General features: G+C 46.1%; 1 protein-coding gene across 3 annotated transcripts in view; it reads right to left on the bottom strand.

Annotated features, from left to right (window-relative positions):
- The window catches only part of ARHGEF6 (Rac/Cdc42 guanine nucleotide exchange factor 6), a 62091-nt gene extending 37149 nt beyond the window's left edge, over positions 1-24942 (bottom strand). Inside the window, exons 1-3 of one of the 3 annotated variants that reach the window (XM_061598099.1) lie at positions 24718-24942; positions 19798-19881; positions 5722-5806 (exon numbers count right to left, since the gene is read on the bottom strand). In XM_061598099.1, coding sequence (XP_061454083.1) covers positions 5722-5806; positions 19798-19881; positions 24718-24882 — 334 coding nt within the window. In that variant the 5' untranslated portion in view covers positions 24883-24942. Of the gene's footprint in view, positions 1-1217; positions 1285-5721; positions 5807-13024; positions 13356-19797; positions 19882-24717 lie in introns of those variants that run through there. The other 2 variants (XM_061598100.1, XM_061598101.1) reach the window with 2 other exon arrangements.
- Between the last annotated feature and the right edge of the window lie 259 nt (positions 24943-25201).

Raw genomic sequence — 25201 nt, 5'->3', positions numbered from 1 at the left:
GACAGAACGAATCGGAGCGGGGAGGCAATTTAATCTTTCACTTGTAGATTTGGGGATTTTTGCAGCAACCTCCAAAAGCTGAGGGGCCAAAAATGGAGAGGAGGTGAGAGAGCAGATCTTTGTCACAATCTCTAATACTAGCTGACAGTGACTCCCCAAGTTTTCAGATGGGCGCCCTCCAAACTGTTTGTTTGGGGGGGGAGTGGGTGCATTCTGCGGTATGTCACTGATGCAATAACAAGGCAATAGTACTGGATTTACACTGGACCATCCACACATCATTCCGCTTTGTTAGCTGTTTTGTGACACTTCCCCAATGTTATCACATGACTGCCGTTGCAAAGGGCACAGCAAAGTGCAACAAAATGCCATCCTGTGTTATTTTCACATTTACACAGGAACACAGAAAGCTGCCTTTCTAGTCACACCATTGATCCATCTGGCACAGTATCATCTACACTGACCAGCAGCGACTCTCCAGTTTTTCGGACAGGGAGTCTCTCCCAGCCCTTCCTGGAGATGCCAGTGGGGATTGAACCCGGGACCTTTTGCACGCAAAGCAGATGCTCTGCCACTGAGCCACGGCCCTTCCGTAGCTCATGCTTGTAACTGTTGATCAGTAATGCAGGCTATGAGACACACAGACAGGGTGAGAGAAGGGCACATATTCACGCACCAAAGGGGCAGATTGCCTTGCTGGGGGCAGGTGGGAAGCACCACCGCTTTGCATCACCTCCCTTGTTCCTGCCCTCGCTGATTTGCAAAGCTAACCCAAGGGGCCTCTCGGATAGAGACCAGTTTTGTTGCAAGCCATCCCAAGATCTGGGGAGGGAGGTCTCCCCAGGGAGTGGATCAAATTGCTCACCGCCGTGCACGGTTTGCTTGTGGAACAAGACCCTGGATTCTGGCAGTACAGCGGGTTATGTGTAAAACTCACACTGCAGACAACTGAAAAACAGGCTGACATTTGACGCGAGTTGCCACAGCTGTTTGCTGTTTGCAGAGAAGTGGGAGGCATGGCAGCCTGCGGCAGATGGAGCAATTCTGCTTCTCCCCACACCTCCCTCCCCTTATTCCACTGACTGGAGAAGGCAACTCTCGCCACACATGTCAGTGCTACTCCCCACCACCATCACATTCAACAATGCCACATTCTGGACCTTGATCCCCCCCTTAGACTTTAAGGCACATCCAAACAGATCAAATGCAGAGCTTACCCTTTTTCGGCCAAGGAAACGGCTCACTGGAGCTACACTGCGTTAACGGCCCACGTTCTCCTCCCTCCAGAATGGCAGGCTGCAAAAAACAGCTTGCCGTTTGACGCTAAAAGAGGATCCACCTAACCAAGTTCTCACGGTTTGGACTGCCAGCTTCTTGTTTCACAGGAAGACAGAAAACTGCCTTAGACCCAATCAGGCCATTGGTCCGTCTAGCTTAGTGACAGCAGCTCTCCAGGGTTGCAGGCAAGGGATATGCCCAGCCCTATCGGGCGATGGCGAGGATTGAACCCAGAACCTTTTGCATGCAAAGAAAGTGCTCAACATTTTTGCATCAGTTTACAGTGGGTTTTTTTAAGTCCCCGTGAAAATTTGTTAGCATTTTAGTGCAAATTTGTCCTAATCTATACATTTATAAGACAGCCAGTGTGGCATAGTGGTTAGAGTGTTGGACTACGACCTGGGAGACAAGGGTTCGAATCCCCACACAGCCACGAAGCTCACTGGATGACCTTGGGCCAGTCACTGCCTCTCAGCCTCAAAGAAAGGCAATGGTAAACCCCCTCTGAATACCGCTTACCATGAAAACCCTATTCATAGGGTCGCCATAAGTTGGGATCGACTTGAAGGCAGTCCATTTCCATTTTCATACATTTATAAGCAATTTTGCCTGATATGCACATTGTTGCATTTTATGTTCGTATGCATGTACAGGAGATGCTCTATCTCTGAGCTACAGTCAGTCTATAGCATTAAGGCATGTTTACTGTGGCTCTCTACAGGGGTGTTGTTAGGGGGTGGCTCAGAGCCCACGCCATTTGCACTGCAGCGCAGTCTCTCTCCCCTTTCTTTAAACATAAAAAACCCTTTGGGGGTAGAAATTGCTTAAGGGCAGCTGAGCAAACACATGAAGTGCAGAGCCAGTGAGACCTAGCCCCTGCCATCCTAATTTGTGGAGGGCCCTATCCAGCATACTGAGCCCCAAAAATCCTATGGACACCTCAGAGCTCAGAGTAAGCCCTGACAGCAAGAGCTAGAATGTGTTGTTTCTCTTTAAAGGTTGGCCTAAATTTGCTTTAATTTGCTTTCATATATATAGTTGTATCCAAATACCTTTTACTCAGAGTAGGCCTACTTAAATTAATGGACTAAGTTAATCATGGGCTGTATTCAATGGCAGCCCTGTGGGCAACATCAACACTTTGGAACTCCCTGCCTGTTGACATCTGGTTCAAATCCCCACAAGACGTTAAGCCCACTGGGTGAGCTTGGGCCAGTCACTGCCTCTGAGCCTAACCTACCTTGCAGGGTTGTTGTGAGGATAAAATGGGGAGGGGGAGAACCATGTACACCACCCTGAGCCCCTTGGAGGAAAGGCGGGATATAAATGTATTAAATAAATAAATACAATTAGATAAGCTATAGGGAGCTGTGGAGGATAGAACAGCACGTGGTTTTACCACGAGTGCACAATTCACAGATGTTGCAAGCAAAAGTCTCACCACACTTTCTCCCAAGCAGTTCATTGACTAGACAGTGTTCAGCAAGCAAACTTTTGCTTGTTGAGACATCAGAGCCAAGACCTATTCTTAGAACCTTGTTAGACTTTGTTGAAATGTCTGCTCAGCAACCAAGTGCAGTACAGTATACATTGACAATTCACTGTTTGCATTTCATAACGATTTAAATTTTAAACATTGCTTCCACTGCGCTTTGCCAGCCAGACAATTCTGCACGAAAGGTATTGCTTGCTAAATCTTTGCCAATAATCAGAACTGGAGATTTGCTGACTTCTCAGGAATGATACCAAGACCTGAAGGAGCAAATCTGTCGTTTGGAGGTCTGCAGTGTACATGATATGCTGAAGATGCACCTCTTTACCCTTGCCTCTGATACAGTTGTACATTTTTGGGACCCACTCTGTTCTTGCAATTGTAATTTGCTTTACATTGTTTTTACTGTTATATTTTAAATGGCTGTGGCCTACCCTGGCACCTTAGGGTAAGGTTGGGTATAATGATGATGATGATGATGATAACGATGATAACAACAACAACAACAACAACAACAACAACAATATATCCAGGATCCTGTCTCCCACAGTGACCAACCAGATTCTTATGGGAAGCCCACAAGCAGTACATGAGTGCAATATTGCTCTCCTGGCCTCTCATGAATCCCAAAAACTAGTATGCAAAGCCCTCTGATACTGGAGAAGATATCAGACTGTCTTGTAGCATCTTAAAGACTTTGTGGATTCCACCCCACTTTATCAGGCTTCATGCATTTGGTGAAGTGGGGTGGAGTCCACATAAGCTTATGCCATAATAAATGTGTTAGTCTTTTAGATGCCACAAGCCCTTTTGTTTTTGCTGCAAGAGACTAACACAAAGGCTACCCCTCTGGAGATAATATATAGTCATCATGGCTAGTAGCCATTGATAGCATCCTCCTATAGCAGCGTGGGACCAGATTGCCTCACCCCTTATATATCCAAGTCAATCACTTCACTCTGCAAGTGAGGGGCTTCTGCAGATACCATCTCACCAGGAGGTCCATTCCGCACAACATAGGAAGTGGTCCTTTAGTGTGGTGGCACCAACCCTTTGCATTTCCCTCCCCTTAAATATTAGACAAGCGCCATCTCTGTTATCTTTTCAGTGCCTACAGAAGACCTTCCTCTTTCAACAAGCCTTTTAAGTAGAGACATTATCCCAGTCAGTCTTTGTGTTGGAATTACTTTGTTAACATGTTTTTAATGCTTTTTTTAAAAAAAGATGTTTTGAAACATGCTTTATTTTAATATATTTTTAAAGGCACTTTGTTTTTAAGATGTTTTAGAGTGTTTTTAGTGTTTTTGTTTGCCGTCCTGGGCTCCTTTTAGGAGGAAGGGCAGAATATAAATTTAATTAATAAATAATACATAAAATAAATGTGTAGCTAAGCTTTGCTCTGAGATAGTAGTTAAAGTAAAAATAGGAACAGGACTATAAAATATAATATAAGAGTATAATAAGAAAAGGAATATATTCTCCTTTTTGGATAAGAGAAAGAACCTGTTTATATACGCAACAATTACATAGTGCAGGTTTTCTATTCTGTATATAGGGACGGGGGGAAAATTCAATTCTGTTTGCATTTAAAGGTGAATCTATCAAATCCGCACTTTCTGAAACAACAGGAGAACCAAAACAGAGCCATCCTTTGAAATTCGCAGTTACCCGAATGTTGTGATGCAGTTCTCCAACCAACCAATGTTTACAAAAAGGCATATATTAGGGAAAAGTGTGCCTAAAAATTAATATATTAGTAAAAATGACATACAAAAATGCAGTCTGTTAGGGAAAATTGCTTGCAAAAGTGTGTGAATTAGTCCAAACAGAGTACAGAAATGTGTGTGTTTGGAGAAATTTGCACCGAAGTACCAACAAATGGTCACGAGGATTATTTTTTTCAAAATATATAGCAAATAGCTGCAGAAATGTGGAGTTTAAGATTGGAAAAATGAGAAACTGAGAAAACTGAAACAGACAGATCCTTCCATCCCTAACTGTGGCATTGCAAGAGGATCTCTGTGTGCGTGAGCATGTTTTGAATGGTCCTGCTTGTTTAAAACAAAAGAAAAAGCTCCTTGCGTATAGAACAGCTGTACTCTAGAGGAAGCAAACGGCCGTTTCTCACTTCTGCACCAAACGTCTGCATCAGACAGCGTTCCCTATTGGACAGAATTCTTAAAGGCTCAGGGCACTTGGCCTCCTTTGCAACTGACAAAATGAAATTCGATCTCACACCGAAGCTATGGATGGGGAAGTGCAAACGATGCAATGGCAAAGGGGGGGATGTTTCCAGCACAGACATTCAGCAGAAAAAGTATATGAAGGGAACTCTTTTGGGGGGCAATTATGGGTTCAAGAAGATCCAGTTCTCCGTTAAACAGAGATTAGTAGACTTGGAACTACGGTATGCGAGAACTGCAGCTGACAAATCCTTTTCTCCGTTACTTTTTAATAAACTAAATTATAGAATTGTCAGAGCTTCATGCTTGCACACACTGTGTCCAAATACAGGAGAGTGTTTGTGCTCCCGTTTAATGCTCTGCCTTATGCATTGATAAATGGATGATTTATCAAGCTCCTGTAAGTGAATATTTGTGTCTATTGAACTGAAGCAATAGGGTATGTTGAGCACGCTCTTTTGCACTGTAACTCGTATAGCGAGTGCAGAGAGAGGTTGATTCTCCCTTTTTAAGAATCCTGCCAGGAAGATCTTCTGTGATCAGGTAGTGTTTTACTGAAGGGATGTTTCTGCCCATGTCACTGACAGGGTTACAAAAAAAATTTCTCTGACTTCAATGCAGATTAGGAGAAATGTTTTGTTGGTCTCTTAAAAAATTGTGTATCTGTTTTTAACTATTTTAATGAGTTGTATGATTTTAATTGTGTATTTAATTTTATTGGTCTGTGACCTAACAAATAATTCATTCAGTTCAACTTTCTTTTCTTACCTTCAGTAGCCTTGTTTATAGCTGCAAGGGTATTCAGTACCTGAGAGAAATTGTCTCCTGTGTATAGATTGTGTGCATCAAACAACTGTGCAAAGAGAGAAAAGGAAACCTCATGTCAGTCCTCCAAGCTCATCCTTTAAGTACTGTAACCCCAGCGAGACAAAGCTATCAAAAGGTACCAAAAACACATTTCTTTAGGACCAATAACAGAAAAAGTCACACAAACGTAGCACGCTTTCAAGTGCTCCAGAACTTGCACAAAGGGAGGGGGGAGATAAGGAAAAATAGAAAAATAAGGCTAGAATTCCTTGCACCACTTGCCTTGCATGCAGAGATTCTGGGCTTCAATCCCTGGCAAATGGAAATGGACTTCCTTCAAGTTGATTCCAACTTATGGCGACCATGAATCGGGTTTTCACGGTAAGGGGTATTCAGAGGTGGTTTTATCATTGCCTTCCTGTGAGGCTGAGAGGCAGTGACTGGCCCAAGGTTACCCAGTGAGCTTCATGGCTGTGTGAGGATTCAAACCCTGCTGTCTCCCAGGTTGTAGTCCAACACTCTAACCACTAGACCACACTGGCTCTCTCAATCCCTGGCATCTCCAGTTAAAAACGAATCACATAGCAGGAGAATCACTCTTGCCTGAGAGCTGCTGCCAGTCAGTGGAGGGAATACTCAGCTACATGGGCAAATTGCCCGCCTTGGTAAAAGTCAGCTCTCTACGTTCTCCCTATGATTTGCCAGTGGTGCTGTCAGGTCAGGCTTTTGAGGCACATGTCAAGGGCCCCACTCAGAGCAATGAGCAGGAGGGCCCCCAAATGAATGCAGGGCTGGCTTATCCCATTTTGAAGTAAACGAAGTGAAGAGGCAGGTTTCCCACCTTCCAAAAAGGCTAGAATTGTAAGCATCACATTCCAGTCTAAAACTGAACTCGTTTTTCACTCCATTATCCCCGAGAGACCTCGGGGTTGTAGTGGACAGCACGATGAAAATGTTGACCCAGTGTGCGGCAGCTGTGAAAAAGGCAAATTCCATGCTAGCGATAATTAGGAAAGGTATTGAAAATAAAACAGCCGATATCATAATGCCATTGTATAAATCTATGGTGCGGTTGCATTTGGAATACTGTGTACAGTTCTGGTTGCCTCATCTCAAAAAGGATATTATAGAGTTGGAAAAGTTTCAGAAGAGGGCAACCAGAATGATCAAGGGGATGGAGCGACTCCCTTACGAGGAAAGGTTGCAGCATTTGGGGCTTTTTAGTTTAGAGAAAAGGTGGGTCAGAGGAGACATGATAGAAGTGTATAAAATTATGCATGGCATTGAGAAAGTGGATAGAGAAAAGTTCTTCTCCCTCTCTCATAATACTAGAACTCGTGGACATTCAAAGAAGCTGAATGTTGGAAGATTCAGGACAGACAAAACGAAGTACTTCTTTACTCAGCGCATAGTTAAACTATGGAATTTGCTCCCACAAGATGCAGTAATGGCCACCAGCTTGGACGGCTTTAAAAGAAGATTAGACAAATTCATGGAGGACAGGGCTATCAATGGCTACTAGCCATGATGGCTGTGCTCTGCCACCCTAGTCAGAGGCAGCATGCTTCTGAAAACCAGTTGCCGGAAGCCTCAGGAGGGGAGAGTGTTCTTGCACTCGGGTCCTGCTTGCGGGCTTCCCCCAGGCACCTGGTTGGCCACTGTGAGAACAGGATGCTGGACTAGATGGGCCACTGGCCTGATCCAGCAGGCTCTTCTTATGTTCTTATGTTATGTTCTTATCCAAGGTTTCGCTACAGAGATTCCAAGGGAAAGCGACTTCACTAATTGCCCATGGAGAATCCTGGCTGATGTGACTCTAGCCTTTTTCTGTCTCTTTGGTCTGAGCCCCCACTCTGCCATGAGCGCAGTCCATGGACAAGCCAGTCACTCTCAGCCGCCTCTGTTTGCCTATTGGCAAAACAATAATATTGATCTTTTGTTGACGTTTGGCAATGGTAATTGGACATTTTGCCATTTTGAGTTGACCTTGCATTTTAAGTCAATAAACGACCAACAGTCTGAACACTGACCTACCTACATTGCAGCGAGGTTGTGAGGGCAAACATGCAGAAGACTGTAATGTGACTTTTACATAAATAAATAGACTGTAATGTCTCTTCCAAATTTAACAGCGTGCCATAAATTGAGAAGGAACATCATAAGAACACAAGAAAAGCCCGCTGGATTAGGCTAGTGGCTCATCTAGTCTAGCATCTTGTTCTCATAGTGGCCAACCAGATGCCCCAATGGGAAGAAGACCGCAAGCAGAACATGAGTGCAAAAGCACCCTCCCCACTTGGCAATTCCCAGCAACTGGTATTTGGAAGAAAACTAACTCGCACTATGGAGGCAGAGCACGGCCTACACCTCAAAACATTTTTTTAAAAAAGTGAGTCAATCCCAGGACACTTTAAACACCTACATCCCTTAATAATGGGATCATTTGGGTAAGCAGGTTAGAGTTTTTTTAAAATAAAGTAAAAAGATTTCCCTTCCTGTCTATCCTTCAGAACCACTGAGTTACATGCAGAATTTATGCAGAATAACTGATTTATAAATGCATTTTTTTTAAAAAAAGCAACACATTTGATCACTGGATTAACATTTATTTCATTAGGTGAAAAATGAAATGGACGGCCTTCAAGTCGATCCTGACTTATGGCGACACTATGAATAGGGTTTTCATGGTAGGCGGTATTCAGAGGAGGTTTACCATTGCCGTCCTCTGAGGCTGAGAGGCAGTGACTGGCCCAAGGTCACCCAGTGAGCTTCATGGTTATGTGGGGATTTGAACCCTGGTCTCCCAGGTCGTAGTCCAACACCTTAACTAGTACACCACACTGGTAGCAGGTCCTATTCTACTAAAAAAAGTAATCCAAGTTGAGTTTTGAGAGCAATCTCTTGGTGGTTTGTGAAAGACTGGGGAGGGGGGATTTCCTTCCCCATGCCAGCAATTTTACAGCTGTACCCTTGAAGTGTCACGTGCCTCTGGTTTTGCTTTTGCAGAACAGCGCATGCTGGCTTTTCTTGGTTGCTATGCTAACACCACAAGGTAGGCAAAGCGTGCCCCGTGGCAAACATTCCTTTAACCACGGCCTCAGACTCCGAACTATCATTTAAATCAGGAAGAGGAGGCCATGTTTATTTTCAGTCCAGCTAAAGGGCCAACTGTAAACTGGCCAATGAAATTGTACCAAAATGTGATGCTAGATTATGGGTCATTTGCGTTGATCGCCCAGCGGTTTGGCTTCTTCTTGCTCCATCTGGAGTTAATGATGCAGCAAGGATTTTAGAGCCACATACCTCATCGGTAATTGCTCTTGGCGCATGTCGACTTGTGGTCTGAGCTATGTGGGGAGAGAGTTTCAGGGAAGGATGCAACTGGTTTTATTTATGACAAGCATTAATGTCCCACCTTTCAAGATGCATTTGCCTCTCAAGAAAAAAACTTGAAAAACATAATCATAAATACAAGTAAAGACTATTGGTTGTAGCCAATGCTAATCTTAGCCCTATTAAAATTAATGAACCTAAGTAAGTCAAGTCCATTAATTTAAATGAGTCTACTCTGAATAAGATTAACACTGGGTACAACCCAATATCAAATCTTGAACTGTTCAGACACATCAGGCCAGAATCAAACCAGTGGAAATTATGAACAAGTGGCCTCATGAAAATTCTTCAGTGCTCTTTGAAAAGAGGGGACATGATGGAATTTCCCAGGAAGAGTATTTTGGTAAGGTGGATGGGGCCACCAATGAGAAAGCCCTGTGCCTGGTACCCAGACAGCCCAACCCTCCCAGCCAGTGAGCTAGACGTCCGATGATGAACTTTTATGTAATAGACTTTTATGTAATTGTATGTGGGTGACAGCCAGCACAACTTAAATCCATTGCTTCCAGTGGGTCTACTCTGAGTGTGACTTAGTTGGAGATCACCCTACGCCTACCTGAACCTTAAAGACCCTCTGCGTCTGCTCTGGGTGTCTCCACCAAGCAAAATGAGGCAAGTGATTACCAAGGAGAAGGCCTTTTAAATAGTGGCATCCCACTTACTTGATGCCTTCTCAGGACCAGGTGAAAGACTTCTTAATTGTATTTTAAAACCCAGGGTATTTTAAGTTGTCTCTGTTATTTGTGGTGGGTTTTTTGGCTGTCTTTTATTGCTCTTGGTTGATTTTGAATTATTATATATTGCATTTTTAACACTGTTCTGCTGTATGCCACCCAAGAAATTTACTGATGGGAGGCTATATACATTTATTTAAATAATAACAAGTACAGATGGCCCTTCAAATAACCTGGTTCCTAAGATGTTTAGGGCTTTAAAGGTTAAATCATGCCCTGGGTTCTTTTCTATGCAGTCTATAAAAACGCATGTCTGCCTTTCTTCAACAAACAATGGAGCAGGAAGAGACAGACTAACTCATTGTGGACACTTTCTTTTGGGCAGGGGCTGTAGGCTCAAAAGGACCCAGGTTCGATCCCTGGCATTTCCAGGTAAGGCTCGGAGGGACCCCTTATCTGAGACTCAAAAGGGTCACTCCCAGTCAGTGTAGACCAGCCAGTGTTGGTGGTCAGCAGCTGCCATGAACCCTGACCATCAGCCATGCTGGTTGGGGGTGATGGGAATTGAAATCTAATGACATCTGGAGGGCATCATGTTGGCTATCCCTGGTGTAGACAATACTAAGCTAGATTGGGCCAAAGGTCTGACTCCTAATTCGGCAGCTTCCTACATTTTTAAAAACCATTTAACAAGGAAAACAAAACAAAAGCATACTAAAAAATGGAAAACATTCCAAAACACACCTACAATTAAAAACATTTTAAAACACAATTAAAAATATTGTAAAACACAGCTTAAAAGCATGCTTTCATCAGTGATCTTGAGGTTGTCAGGAATAGTCCCCTGCAGCCACCTAACGCCTGGGAAAACAGAAATGTTTTCAAATTCCTCCTGAGAGTCAAAAGTGATGGAAGACACAACTCACTAGGGAAGGCATTCCACAAATGGGAAGCCACCACTGAAAAGGCCCTGTCATGGGTCAGCACCAACTGGACAGCATCTTTACATTTATAAGATAATGTACCTCCTCATTTTTTTCTTTCCATTATATTATTTATTTGCTGCTCTTACATGGGTCTTGTGGTGAGCTCCCCACTAAGGGACTGAACAGGTTCACCCAGCCGCTTTCCTTTAGCAATGCTGCAGGCAGCCTAAGATGCAACACCAGGCTGCATAGACACCCTACATTTAAAGCCCTTTGCTTTCCCCAAAGAATCATGGGAACTGTCGTTTATCCATCATAGAGCTACAATTCCCAGCACTCTTAACAAACCACACTTCCCAGGATTCTTTAGGGCAAGTCATGCATTTTAAATGTACGCTGTATATGCAGCCCTAGACCACTGAACTCTCAGGCCACGAATGCCTCTTGAAAGGTGACTCAACCTGCCATTTTTGAAATTTACTTGCATTAAAACTACTTGTTTTTATAAATGACTACCAGATTAATTGGTGGAGGGGGACACCTAATGGTTTGTAACTCATTTGAACTATACAGCCGGTGGGCGGTGGGGGTATTCATCTGACTGAGAGCTTTAAAACAGCACAGCTCAAAGGCACAAACTTTTTAGTTTAGGGATGGAGAACCCTGTGGCCCGCCAGACGTTGCCATCCTGTCCTCCCTGACTATTGGTCACTCTGGCTGGGGGCTGACAGGAATTGGAGTCCATCAACACCGAAGGGCCATAAGTTTCCCCATCTCTGTTGTTAAGTTGAATGCAAAAAGCCATATACGCTGGTCATCACAGGCTTAGAATTATAGAATCGTAGTGACTTTGGGCCAGTCACTGCCTCTCAGCCTCATGAAAACCCTATTCATAGAGCCGCCATAAGCCGGAATCAACTTGAAGGCAGTACATTTACATTTACATTTAGAGTTGGAAGGGGCCTTTAAGGTTATCCAGTCCAACCCCCTGCTGAATGCAGGAACCCAACTGAAAGCATACCCGACAGATGACTGTCCAGCTGCCTCTTGAAGGTCTCCAGGGCTGAAGAGCCCACCATCTCCCTAGGTCATTGGCTCCAAGCAGAAGAACTCAGGCAGAGAACATGCAAATTATCCCAGAATGGACAGAAAATGGTGAGAAGGGCGCAAAGGGAAGGTGTGGGGTCCAAGGGAGAGAGAGAACTTTGCACTGGGGACATTCAGGAGACTTAGATGGTGTGGCAAAGAGGGTTCTCTAGGGAAGTGGGGAAAGGACCACCTGTTCTGAAGACCTTCCTTTTCCAACAAGCCTTTCCAGTATTAGAGACCTTTTCCAGTCTGCACCTGTATTGCTATTGTTTTTAAGCTGTTTCACCCCTTGTTGTTTGCCACTTTTGGGAGGAAGGGCGGGATACAAACTTAACAAATCAAGAAACCTTTTAACACTGACCAGGAGAAAGAAATGACAGAGGCCTGAGAAGATGGCAAGGGGCACCCATGCTACATGGTAACTCAGTATGCAGCTCAGACTAAGCCTGCCCAACTGAAATCAGCACATATTCCTCCCCCCCCCCACACACTTATCCCCGGCCACTTGTCAGCTCATCGGGGCAGGGTGCCCTTCTCTTCTAACTGAAGTCTCATGTGCGCTGTTGGCGATATATAAATACAAATCCCACCACAATAATGGAAAAGGCTGATACGTAAGGAGAGGAGACAAGAGGACGCTACAGAAGAGGAAGGCAGGCCACAGGGAGAGGTGCCTGGAGCAGGAAGTTAGGGAGAAGCCAGCCCTCGTGTGGAGCTCCAGCCAGAAAGGACCTGAGGCTCCCCGGTATCAAAAAGATCAAGCGCTGGCCATGCATGAAGGGACGGGGGGGATGAAGGGGGGGGAGTCTCCAAAGAGAGGGAAAGATCCCAAAGCAGCCCAGCTGATAAAGAGGTCGGGGCTGCTAAAGGTACCGGGGCGGGAGAGTTGAAGAGCGCCGCCACAAGGGACCATCTGGGCGTTTGCAAGCGGGGATGGCGAGGGCGCGCCGGGGAGGGTCGCCAGGCAAGGGCGCCCCGGCTTTGGAGGTGGGGTGGAGAAGGCGATTCCAGAAAGGCGTGGCGCGGGGTGGGTAAAGGAGAAAGGCGACCGGGGCGGTGGCGCTGGTGTAAGGCGCCGGCAAGCCCGGGCGCGGCGCGGGCTGGCCAAGGCGGGCTGGGGAGCTCCGGAGGGCGAGGGGAGACGGGAGGAAAGAAGGCAGAGGGCCCAAGCCAAACACTCACCCGGCTGCACCCGCTCAGGCTCCCCGCCGCGGCCAGCCCATGGCAGGAGCACTCGCCGCGGCCCGGTGGAGACCGAGGGCCGGGAGGCGCCGCGCTCTGACCCGGAGCTGGATCGCAGGCGGGCGGCGCAAGGAAGGGGAAGTGACAGGCAGCGGCGCCCGGGCAGGCAGGGTCGGGACGCGGGAGCGCCACCCCCAGCGGAGCCCGGAGTCCCCGAGGCGCAAGGAGGAGGGAAGGCCAGCTGGCCGGCCCCCCGCCCAGCACGCCCCGTCGGAGCCTGCGCGCGCTCCAGCGCTCCCTTCCCGGCGCAGCCCTGCCTCCGATGCTCCAAGCCTCAGCCCGGCTCGGGAACCAAAGGGCGGCGGGTCGCGTGCAGAGTGCTTTTCCTCGCCTGGGCAATAGTCAGTCGCCGGCAGGAGCAGCAGCCGAGCGCTCGCACACACTAGGCTAAGAGGGACTTTTGGCAAAGATCGATGCCCCGTCCGCGGGGGAGAGGGGAGACGCCTGGAGGAGCGGGTCGTGCCGGCAGGAAGGGTTAGCAAAACTTCATCGCCCTCCCTCCGCCCACCGCCCACCGCTCACCGCTTTGGCAAGGAGGTTTTGATGGTGGTAAAGGATGTGTTGTCATGTTTGTATATGCCACTCGCCCTCCCAAGAGCTTGTGGCGGCACGCGCGGCTCCCCCGCTCCCATTTTATCCTTACACCAACCCTGTAAGGTAGGATAGGCAGTTATTTCAAGGCTACCCTATCAGGTTCATTGTGAGGAGCACTACGGGGTTTCACAGAAAGCAGCCGTTTCGGGGGGGGGGAGGCTTCTTTGCCTGAAAGTCAAAGAGCCAACGTCTAGGTTTCCCCAGGGCAAGTAACACCAAAAGTTAGTCTATCCCTGGACCCTGTTCTCATCTAAGGCATACCAAATAAAAGAGTGCCTCTAAGCGCGCACCAGAATGTATTTGTTTTTACTTTTATATCCCACTTCTCTTCCAAGGAGCTCCAAGTGGCGTCCATGGTTCTCACAACAACCCTGTGAGGCAGGTTAGGTGATGGCTGCATACATTTAAAGCATGTGGCTTCCCCCAAAGAACCCTGGGAATTGTAGTTTGTTGCTCGGAACTGTTGCTCTGTGGGTGGTAAACTACAATTCCCAGAATTTTTTTTGGGGGGGGGAGATGCTTTAAATGTATGCTGTGTTTTCAGCCAGTGACTGGCCTAAAGTCCACCCAGTGAGCTGGTGTTTCTGTGATAGCATTGTAACCCACTTCTGGACATGTGAACATCTTCTGCGCTGATTTGAGCCCCACCCCAATTTATTTATAACCAGCCTGGCACAACTTGCAGCTCACCCACCCGAACACGCCTCGGAAGCTGTGTCCTCTGACCTGCTCTGGGCTCGTTGTCAATAACCTTCCCCCTTTTTTTGCCATCTCAGCCAGGCAGCAGACCCTGGAAATTGAGCATGCCCTTGATGGGCTGCCAGGATGTGGCTTGAGTTTTGCATTCCACCGGGTGGGTGGGCTTGATTGACAAGACTGGCAGCATTACTCAGTAGAGGGCAAGTGGCGGCAGTGGCGGCAGGGGAGAGAAATGCCAAATGCCAGCCTTGAAATTGCCACCTTATCTCAAAAGCATCCACTTTGGATGGCCAGATAAAATCCAAGCGTCTCTCCATTTTCCCCCAAGTCCCTGCCATGGCACAGAAATCTAATGCTGTTCTGTCACAGTTCTGACGATCCCATTAGGTGGCTAAATGGAGTTTTCACTTCTCCCCACCCCCGCTTCTTGTTAAAAGATTCAACTGTTCCCCCCACATATGGCACCTGGTGGGAGTTGCCATCTGTAGCTACAACTATCTTGGTTTTCTATTATTTTATTCCATTCCTCCCTCCCTCTCTCTCGCTCTGTCGCTCTCGCTCTGTCTCTCTCGCTCTGTCGCTCTCGCTCTGTCTCTCTCGCTCTGTCTCTCTCGCTCTGTCTCTCTCGCTCTGTCTCTCTCGCTCTGTCTCTCTCGCTCTGTCTCTCTCGCTCTCTCCCCCCTCCCCCAACTTTTTCAACCCGAGGGCCGCATTCCCTTGTGGACATCCTTCGGAGGGCCACCTGCCAGTGATGGGCAGGACCAGAGGCAAAAGTGGGCAGAGCAATGGTTGCAAAAGTTACCTTTGCACAGTAGGCTAGTTTACACACACACCTCTCTGTCCTCCATCCAGGCAAGGAAGAGGCCTTCTCAAGAGTTGAAGGACGCATCCTGGCCAGACAAAAACACTCAATGGGGGTGCAAAGCAAGGCTACTGAGGAGTATGGCTTGGGGAGAGTTGTGAGGGCCAGACAAAGAGGACTGGAAGGCCACAGTTTGGGTTCTCCACCCTTTCTGCAAACCCTGCGGGGAGGCTTGCAAAGCCGGCATTTACAAAGATGCTGGAAACGTTGTGACACGTCTGTGAAAAGTGGAGCCCATGCTGCAGGACCTTGTGTGGCTTGACTGATGAGAAGGGCTCGGTGTGTGCTGGGACCTGGCTCCAGAATCTGTTTGCAACACGAGGGCCCATACATGCATAGCAACCAGCCCCCTTGGTTTGTCAAAGCTCAGGGAAATCCATTTTATACACAGTGGGAGCATGGGAAGGTGCCTTACGCTGAGTCAGAACATTGGTCCCTCTAGTTTAGCATTGTCTGCACTGGCTGGCAGTGGCTCTCCTGAAGCCTGAAAGGAGGATAAAGAGGTGTGTGTGCATATATAGAAACTGGCCTACTATACAAAGGCAAAGTTTACATTTGTTGCTTTATCCACTGTTGCCTCTGGCCCCTCCCACAACTGGCATGTGGCCCTCAGAAGGCTCCCAAGAAGGGAATGTGGCCCTTGGGCTGACAAAGATTCCCTGTACTAAGTCAAGCAGTGTCTTAGCTCTCAGCGCGGCACGACAGGAACATGATTCAGAAGGAGCAAAGCAGCTGCAATCTTCTCCCAGGCAGCCCATTCATTTGCACTGAGCCATGGTTTAGCTTAGCGTGATGTGTAAATCAGGCCACTGTTGCAGGCAGAAACTCCAGGGTTTATATCATGAATTCATGTATGTAATAGATTTATATCCTGCCACTCCAAACAACCAGATCCAAACAAGGAGTACGAAGAAAACATAAAATACAGTATTAAAACAACTCATAATAGAACTGGCACAGCAAGGTCGGAGAAACAGATAATTGAATAAAAGTTAATAGAAACTTGAGATTAAAACAGGAATGGATCAACCTACTGGATTTGATTAATTCATTACTGGGATTTTTTGTTCTTAAAAGTTTATTCATCCAGTGCTAGAAGGCTGCAACTGTTGGTATCAGGTGAAGGGAGTTAGGAGGACATTCAGAACATCCGGTGCAACCACAGCAGGGATTGGGAACCTGTGGCCCTCCAGATGATGTTGGACTACATCTGCTATAACCCCTGGTCATTGGCCATGCTAGCTGGGGCTGATGTAGTCCAACAGCACCTGGGAGGCCACAGGTTGCCCATCCCTGCACTACAGATAAGGCCTATATCTCATTCTCCACACACTGAATTCCAGTAGCCAGTGGTATCCAGAGAAGGGCCATTGCAGATGATCTGCGGTGGGGGGCTTCATATGGGAACAGGCAGCCCTTGGGATAACCTGGTCCCAAGCTATATTATAAAGCCTTTCAACTTTGTTAACTCTAGCACCTTGAATTGCCCTTGGAAACTACCTGGGGTGCTTGCAGAGCTTCTGTTTCAACTCTGGCCGGTCAGTGGCTCAGCTGCTGCGTTTTGACCCAGCTGGTGATTCCAAAGGGTCTTCAAGGGCCACCCCGCATACAACACATTGCAGCTGTCACGGCGTGAGCACTTCCAAGATCTTAAAGAGAATGGCTCAGAAATTCCCCTGCCCAAGACTTTGCAGAGGTGCTGCCAATCAGAATACACACTACCAGGGCTAGATGGGCCAATGGTCTGACTCTGCACAAGGCAGCTGCCTATGCTGTTGGGTAAGGTCTGCAGCTCCATGGGGCCACACCTGCTTTGAATGCAAAAGGCAGCATCTTAGCTAGCACCTAGCCTGGCCTCAGTTCCTAGTTAGCATCAGGTTCAACCCTTAGTTAGCAGGAAAACTAGGAGTGTCTGGGAGTGTAGACACAGCTGGGCTTAATGTACTCAGGCCTGGTGCCAGGCATGAAGGGGCCCTCGGGCATGCTCCGATGCAGCTGGTGTGGGCTTAAATAGGCCTGGCCATCCCACCTCCCATGTTGTCATGTCAGCGCACTAGCACGCTGCGTGCACATGCCTTTGCAAGCACTGATGTGACAACACATGGTGGCCAGGCCTATTTAATCCCACACCAGCAGCATCGGGGGGCTGTGTGTTGCCTAGAAGGGTAGTGCTCCCACTCCACGCCAGAGGCAGGTCGCTGCATGTGATCTGCAGCACACATCAACTCCTTCCCCTAGGCCATAAATCACACCCCGTGTCCCCATGCTGGCATGGATCGTGGAGCTCTATCCTCTCAGCCTATATTTATTATTTTATTTATTATTTCAATTTATATACCGCCCTTAGCAGAATAGCTCTCAGGGCGGTGAACAAACAAGATAAAATACAATATATCATAGTAAAAAATCACAAAAACATGTACAAACAAACAACAGAAATAGATTTAGTCAGGGGTCCTTCTGAGCCCCAGGGGCCCTTGGGCCCTTGCCCTCCTGGGCTGTCCACTGGCGCCGGGCCTGGATGTATTAATCAGAGCTTGGAAACTACCTTTTAAAAAGGAACTCATTTGAGTTCAAGTTTAACATGGCCAAAAAGGAATTACTTCCACCACATTTGTCCTTTCACAAAATGAACTAGTTTTGTTCACTTTCAGTTCATAGTTCAATTCAAGTTCATTCAAATGGTTCTCAGCAATTTTTTTTCAGTATTCAGAATGTTACAAGTTGGTCTAAAATAAGACTAAGGCTGCATTCAGATTGCATTTTATTTCATTTTCTCAACATTTCCTTACCTGTAGTTTTCACATTTTATACGATCTTGCAGCTGATGTAAAAGCCACTACTGTAATTAATTAATAAATAAATAAATAAATATACTGTACTGGAAATATAGTGAAAGTTCAGTGCTCATTTCCGTGTTAATTGCTTCCAGGAAAAAAAAATCTGGAATCCTGGAAAGTCATGGGAGTTTGGTGTTGCAAGTGATTTTCATGGATCATGTACCCACCGCTCACATAACAAAATTCTGGGGGGTATTTGTGCGTACCACACGGTGCGCCATGAGGGAACAGAAGCGCATGTGTGTGGAAAGGATATGGGAGTGACAACATGCTCAGTGTTGTGTCACACCACGTCCAATGGTGTGAGTGAAATTTAGCACCCCATATTGTTACATTGCTGAAAAAGCCACAGTTCCATAATGCAACAGGTAATGCAGTGTAAAAGGAACATTAGAAATTTGGACAGAAGCGCTGCCATTATTAGTGGAAAAAAAGAATGTGATAAACCCCATGTCTGAATGCAGCCCAAGAAAACATGAAAAAACATGCACACTGGGGGATTTCTTTCAGAGAAATCTAAATAAAAGCAAACACAGAGGGGAATGTTATTTCCCCCCCTCTGTTTATTTCTCCCCAAATTTACCATCTTTAAGCTTAAAGGTCCAAAGAGTATGTTCTTATACAAAGAGCCTGCAGGATCAGGCCAGTGGCCCATCTAGTCCAGCATCCTGTTCTCACAGTAGCCAACCAGATGCCCTAGTGGGAAGAAGCCTGCAAGCAGGACCTGAGTGCAAAAGCACCCTCCCCTCCTGCTGTTTCCAACAACTGGTATTTGGAAGCGTACCACCCCTGACTATGGAGGTGGGGCATAGTCATCATGGCTACTAGTACTATGAATATGAAAATGGAAATGAACTGCCTTCAAGTTGATCCCGACTTATGGCGACCCTATGAATAGGGTTTTCATGGTAAGTGGTATTCAGAGGGGTTTTTACCATTGCCTTCCTCTGAGGCTGAGAGGCAGTGACTGGCCTAAGGTCACCCAGTGAGCTTCATGGCTGCGTGGGGATTTGAACCCGGGTCTCCCAGGTTGTAGTCCAACACGGTAACCACTACACCATATTGGCTCTCCTTAGCATGAATGGAAAATGGAAATGGACTGCCTTCAAGTCGATCCCGACTTATGGTGACCCTATGAATAGGGTTTTCATGGTAAGCGGTATTCAGAGGGGGTTTACCATTGCCTCCCTCTGCGGCTAGTCCTCCCTAGCTGGCTAGGGCTTGCTCAGCTTGCCACAGCTGCACAAGCCAGCCCCTTGTCCGCAAGTGGCAGCTGGGGGGCAACTGGGCTCCTTGGGACTATGCCTCTTGCCCACGGCTGCACAGGTGGCAGGGCATGTCACACCTGAGCCACTCACTATGGGGGTGATCTTTGGCTGGCCCTTGACACCCAGGAGACACGAGCGGGGATTTGAACTCACAGACTCTGGACTCCCAGCCATGCTCTCCTCCCCACTGTGCTATACCAGCTATAGTAGTACTCTATAGAGTGTAAAAAAAACACATGCAAGAGAATGAACCTGAAGACGAATTAGAAATTCTTCAGAGTTCTACTCCAACGTGAATTTAATTCACATTCAGTTGACCCTGCAGTTATGGGAACTACTATCTGGTGTTATTCAGAGATTTTTGAACTAATTCAACCAAACTAGTTCATTCCAAGCACTGATACTAACGGCCTGACTTGGTAAAAAGCAGCTATTTAGGTTGACACTTACCGCAATTTTAAGCGCAGTACACCCATTTAAGAACGCCTTGATGTTGCCAATGCAGTCAGCTTCTGTCTTCGGCTCCAAGCAAAACTAAAAGAATTATATAAAAAAAAGAACAGCAAGAATCTGATCATGAGGCTCATGACAGCTCCTGTCAGAATAGCCTGTTTTGTTCCAGGAAAGCTGAGGAAGATATTAGACCGTGTATTTGTAATACTGTAGGAGACAGCTTGGTGCTGGATAGATTTTCAGAAGAAGGTGGATCACAGTGTGTGTGTGTTGGGGGGTGGGAGTTGGCAGGTGGGAGGCAAGCAAGCTGTCAGCCCAAGAAGAAGAAAGAGAGCCAACGGAGTGAGTGAACCATAACGCAACGAGGCTCACATCTCGGCTCTGGATGTCAGAAGATGACAGGGACCCTTGAAGATCTCCCTTTCCTGCTGCCAGAATTGTGGCCGGAGCCAGCCCTACACAAAGGGGGCAAGGGGGGAAGAAGAGAGCTCAAGCCTGGCTTTCTGTAGGCGGAAATAGTTGGGGGCATAATTATAGTAGGATAAAAAGAGGCTGACTCCCTGCAACTTGGGAAGGTATTATTTGTGGGGCTGCCTTTGGAAATCACTTGGGAAATTGAAAAAAATTTTTTTTTGTCTTGGCTTTCCTCCAGGGAGCTCAAGGTGGCACACACAGTTCTCCCCCTCCCTAGTTTATCCACACAACAACTCTGTGAGGTAGGTGAGGCTAACAGATGGTGATGGGCCTGAGGTCACCCGATGAGCTTTTTGGCCGAGTAGGGATTTGAACAGGGATCTCCCAGGTCCTCGCCTGCTTTTCTAACTCTCAGCGGAGTATTTTGGCATAATTGGCATAAAGAGTCTCAGCATCTTTATGCCAAAATACAAGCTAGCTGTAGCTATATTGTTGAATGGGACCAGAGGGCTGGAGTGTCTCCCACCAGTTCTCAAACAGTCCCTCTTGCGTTTTTACTGAAGACAAAACAACCACCAAAGCATTCAAACAAAAAGGAAGCCTTATAAAGTCAGCCTTATAAAGGAACCCAGATTATCAGAAGGACCTGTTTGTTCTCACGCAAATCCACCTGATTGCTAGGATTGTTACTGCTCTTTTTAGTACAGTATATGGTTTGCATAATTTAAATTTGTTTTGGTTGTGTTCCTGATTTATTTGTTTCGTAAGCTGCCCTGGGAATTTGTTTGAAGGGCAGGATAGAAATCTTCATAACAAAGAAACACACACACACACAAAGAAAAAGAGCATCACCTGAGGCCCTTCTCTGGGGCTTCCCATCAGAGACTGGATGGGTGGTGACCAGGTAAATTTTGAAATGATGCTGCAAATCATGATGCCCACACCTCTTGCCATGTCCCCAAGGAAAGTCCAAAACTGCAGGCAGCTGTGATGGATTTATTTAATTTTTTTTTAAAGAAAAAATGTTCTGATAATTAAATATAGCAAGCTGTTTTATATTGAATCTATCCTGACTGGCAGGCTTCAGATATGAGTTCAGTTTTTGTTGCCTAGAGGAACACCTGCCCCAACTTTATTTATTTATATTAAAAATTTATATTCCACTTTTCACTAAATCTCACAGCGGCTAACAAGAATAAAAAAATATACAGAGTGGTAATTCAATGCTATTCCTAAGCAGAGTAGACTTGTTTAAGTTAATGGACATGACTATCTTAGGTTCATTAACTCAGTGGGTCCACTCTTGAGTAGCACTCTATTGAATACAACTCACGATATACAAAATTGAAAACACAAATTAACCTAAAAAATGTAAAACTTCAGAAATTTAAAACCGTACCAAAAAAACACTAGAAAAAATAAAACGCCAGAGATGCATTCATGATGCAGAGAGCTCCCGAAACAAAACTGTTTTAGCCAGGCATCTGAAACTCAGCAGGGATGGTGCTTCTCTGAATTCCAGTGGGAAAGAGTTCCATAGAGTTGGGCTCAGAACACTGAAGGCACAACTCCTCGTTGACGTGAGTTGTGCTTCTGGCCTATGGGGGACCACTCAAAGTGCTCTCCCAAGATGACCTCAGTGATCAACTTGGGACACACAGGGTGCAATTCCACATACAGAGGCTGACTAGACTGGCAGATGAATTTTATGTTAATGCTGGCAATAGCAATGGGATAGTATATCCCAAGGCCACACATACACACACACACACACACACACACACAGGTCTGACCTTGTGCAACCCCTCCTCCATCTGTAGCTGCCTCAGTCTGCCTCATGCCAGGAGGCTTTCCTAGTCCTATCCTTTGGGGATTGAACATGGGGCATTTTTGAGCAAAGCATGTGCATTAGGACCATGGGGCTACACTGCTCTTCTGCGTACGTGAAAAAACAGCAAGGGCCTGGTGGCTCTGGGCATCAGCAGCCTTGACGGTTGCAAAGGTGAGCCTGAAAGCATGCAGGCAACTCGTGGCGAAATCTCAGAAGCCGCAGGCATTGCTTTGTAAGATTTCCAGTGCTTGGGGGCGGGAGGGCTGGGTAAGGCAGTGTCCTGTAGCAGCCTGCAGAGAGCCTGGCTCTTCCCTCCCCCCCCACTTCCTCTAAGATGAGAAGAAAGAGCCAAGTACAGTTTTTCAGAGAAGAAGTAAGCATACATATTTGCTGAATTTTCTCTGTTCTTGGTACCTGATCTGGCTCACCACCAGTGTAGAATTCTTCTTCTTACTGTTTTTTTATTTATTACCTACTCTTTCCCATAAGGTCTCAGAGCTGGTTACAACAAAGTTAAAAAACACTTTATTAAAACCACTTTAAAACAAACATTCAGGTATTTTTTTCACCCATCACAGAGTGCACATACATACAGAGAGACAGAGCCCTGCTGTTGTGCTTCCTTCTACTGCATTAAAAAAAACCCCAGCTTATTATACAGATACCAACAAACTGCTACCCTGATTGTTTCTGTCCAGCCCAGAGCCTCATATCCTTTTATGGGATGTTTCTCAAGTATACAGGCTGCCCTTGAGGTATACATGTAGCCAATCTGAGTGATTTTGCAGTTAAAAGGTTCCCTTTTTAGGAGAACAGTGAGGAACTTGATAGGGAACTGGGCGGGAGGGGGAATTTACATCTCAGGAACTGTCTTTTATTTCACCCTGCTGTTTCCTCTTTCTTGTCAAGTTACTTACATCTTGCCTTTCCTAGTATTGCTAATTTGGGCTGTGATCCACAGATCCTTGGATCCAGTTTGATCAGGGTATGTGGATGTTTACAGATTGGACCAAGATGAAGGAGGTGTGAAAATTGGAGGGAGAAATATCAATAATTTAAGATATGCAGACGATACCATACTACTAGCAGAAACCAGTAATGATTTGAAACGAATGTTGTTGAAAGTGAAAGAGGAAAGCACAAAAGCAGGACTACAGCTGAATGTCAAGAAGACTAAAGTAATGACAACAGAAGATTTATGTAACTTTAAAGTTGACAACAAGGACATTGAACTTGTAAAGGATTATCAATGCCTTGGCACAGTCATTAACCAAAATGGAGACAATAGTGAAGAAATCAGAAGAAGACTAGGACTGGGGAGAGCAGCTATGAGAGAACTAGAAAAGGTCCTCAAATGCAAAGATGTATAACTGAACACTAAAGTCAGGATCATTCAGACCATGGTATTCCTGATCTCTATGTATGGATGTGAACGTTGGAAGTGAAAAAAGTGGGTAAGAGAAAAATCAACTCATTTGAAATGTAGTGTTGGAGGAGAGTTTTACGCATACCATGGACTGCAAAAAAGACAAATAATTGGGTGTTAGAACAAATTAAACCAGAACTATAACTAGAAGCTAAAATGATGAAACTGAGGTTATACTTTGGACACATAATGAGAAGACCTGATTCACTAGAAAAGACAATAAAGCTGGGAAAAACAGCAGGGAGTAGAAAAAGAGGAAGGCCAAACAAGAGATGGATTGATTCCATAAAGGAAGCCACAGACCTGAGCTTACAAGATCTGAACAGGGTGGTTCATGACTGATGCAATTGGAGGTCACTGATTCGTAGGGTTGGTATAAGTCGTAACTGACTTGAAGGCACATCACAACAACAAAAAGTATGCTCCCGTGGGGATAGTTTTATGTGCCTTTTACATTTGGCACCAAATGGAAGCTCCACTGGGATCAGTTCATTTCAGGGGCCAACCCCTTCCATTGCAGGGTTTGCAGGTGTGGCCAATCAGCTGATTGAGGGTACCCACAAACTCATCTTTGGCTGGGATCAGCTGTATTCAGGAACCCCCAGCACAGTCAATTTTGAGGCAGTGGGTTGGAAAGGTCACTCCCTGCTAGAGGCCCTGGAGAGCTGCTGCCAGTCAGAGCTAGATGGACTAATAATCTGTTATAAGGCACTGCCTTTCTTTCAAATTCTCATCTTACCACCTTCCATGAAGTCACTAGATGGCTGTAGGTAAGCCACAGCCTCATGGCCCCATGCCTCCTTTCTGTAATCTGGATATATCACTAGCCTGCACTACAGGGCTGTCGGAATGAGTATTGAAACAATGGATGAAAAGTGCAATAAAAATAAAAGTGCCATAAAAATGCCAAAACCTGTTCCTTGTGTTACTCTGGTGGCTGACACTCATAGCTGCCTCAGCCCAGCATTGGGTACTTCTATGCTGTCTGGGGCTTGTTATTTTAGCGTGGGAAAGGGCAGTGTTTTAGTGGCCTCCACACAGTCTGAGTAATAGCAGATGTGAGCCTCAGGCCTATTGTTATCTTCCTTTGATTCTTGATTAAAGAATCGAAGGTTGAGTTTTAAAACATTGGTCACATCCTTGCAGCATAGCACCGGAAAATATATAGAATAGCTCAGCAATGGTATCTTTTCTACAGAGCCTAGAAGAAAAACTTTGGGCGGTGAGCCAGTCTCCATGGTCTTACCTTTTCAATAGATCCTGGGAGAAGCCTCAGAATCAGTTTGCATAGCACGACTCCATCTTTCAGGGATGTTTTGAGGAACTGCACAGGATCACCAATAATCATTTTGGGAGAATTTAAGGCTCCCAGTGAAATCAGCCAGGTCACAATTTGCTCTTCTGGATTCATGGTTGAAGATTTTGTCTTGCAGATCTCTTACATACAACGAGGAGGCCTAACCCACATCCGCAACTGCATCTTCCTGCTTCTTCTAGGGTGGGTGAGAATGAGGAGAGCAGCGCTAGAGGTTACTTATTGCCCTGCACTTAAAACCACAAACTTTTTTTAAAAAAAAACCAGAAACTGACTTTGCTCTGACTGGAGGAACGGGTTTGTGTGTATTTGCATTATGATTTCTGGTCCTGGTTTTGTGATCATGTCTGCAGAATTAGGAAGGGGAACAGCTTTTGTGACAGACGTTCCGCAGCAGCTAGAGCGGTATCCTTAT

Source organism: Rhineura floridana, chromosome 16, assembly GCF_030035675.1.
Source record: "Rhineura floridana isolate rRhiFlo1 chromosome 16, rRhiFlo1.hap2, whole genome shotgun sequence".
Taxonomy (NCBI): Eukaryota; Metazoa; Chordata; class Lepidosauria; order Squamata; family Rhineuridae; genus Rhineura; species Rhineura floridana.
This window is presented reverse-complemented; position numbering and strand designations above follow the sequence as displayed.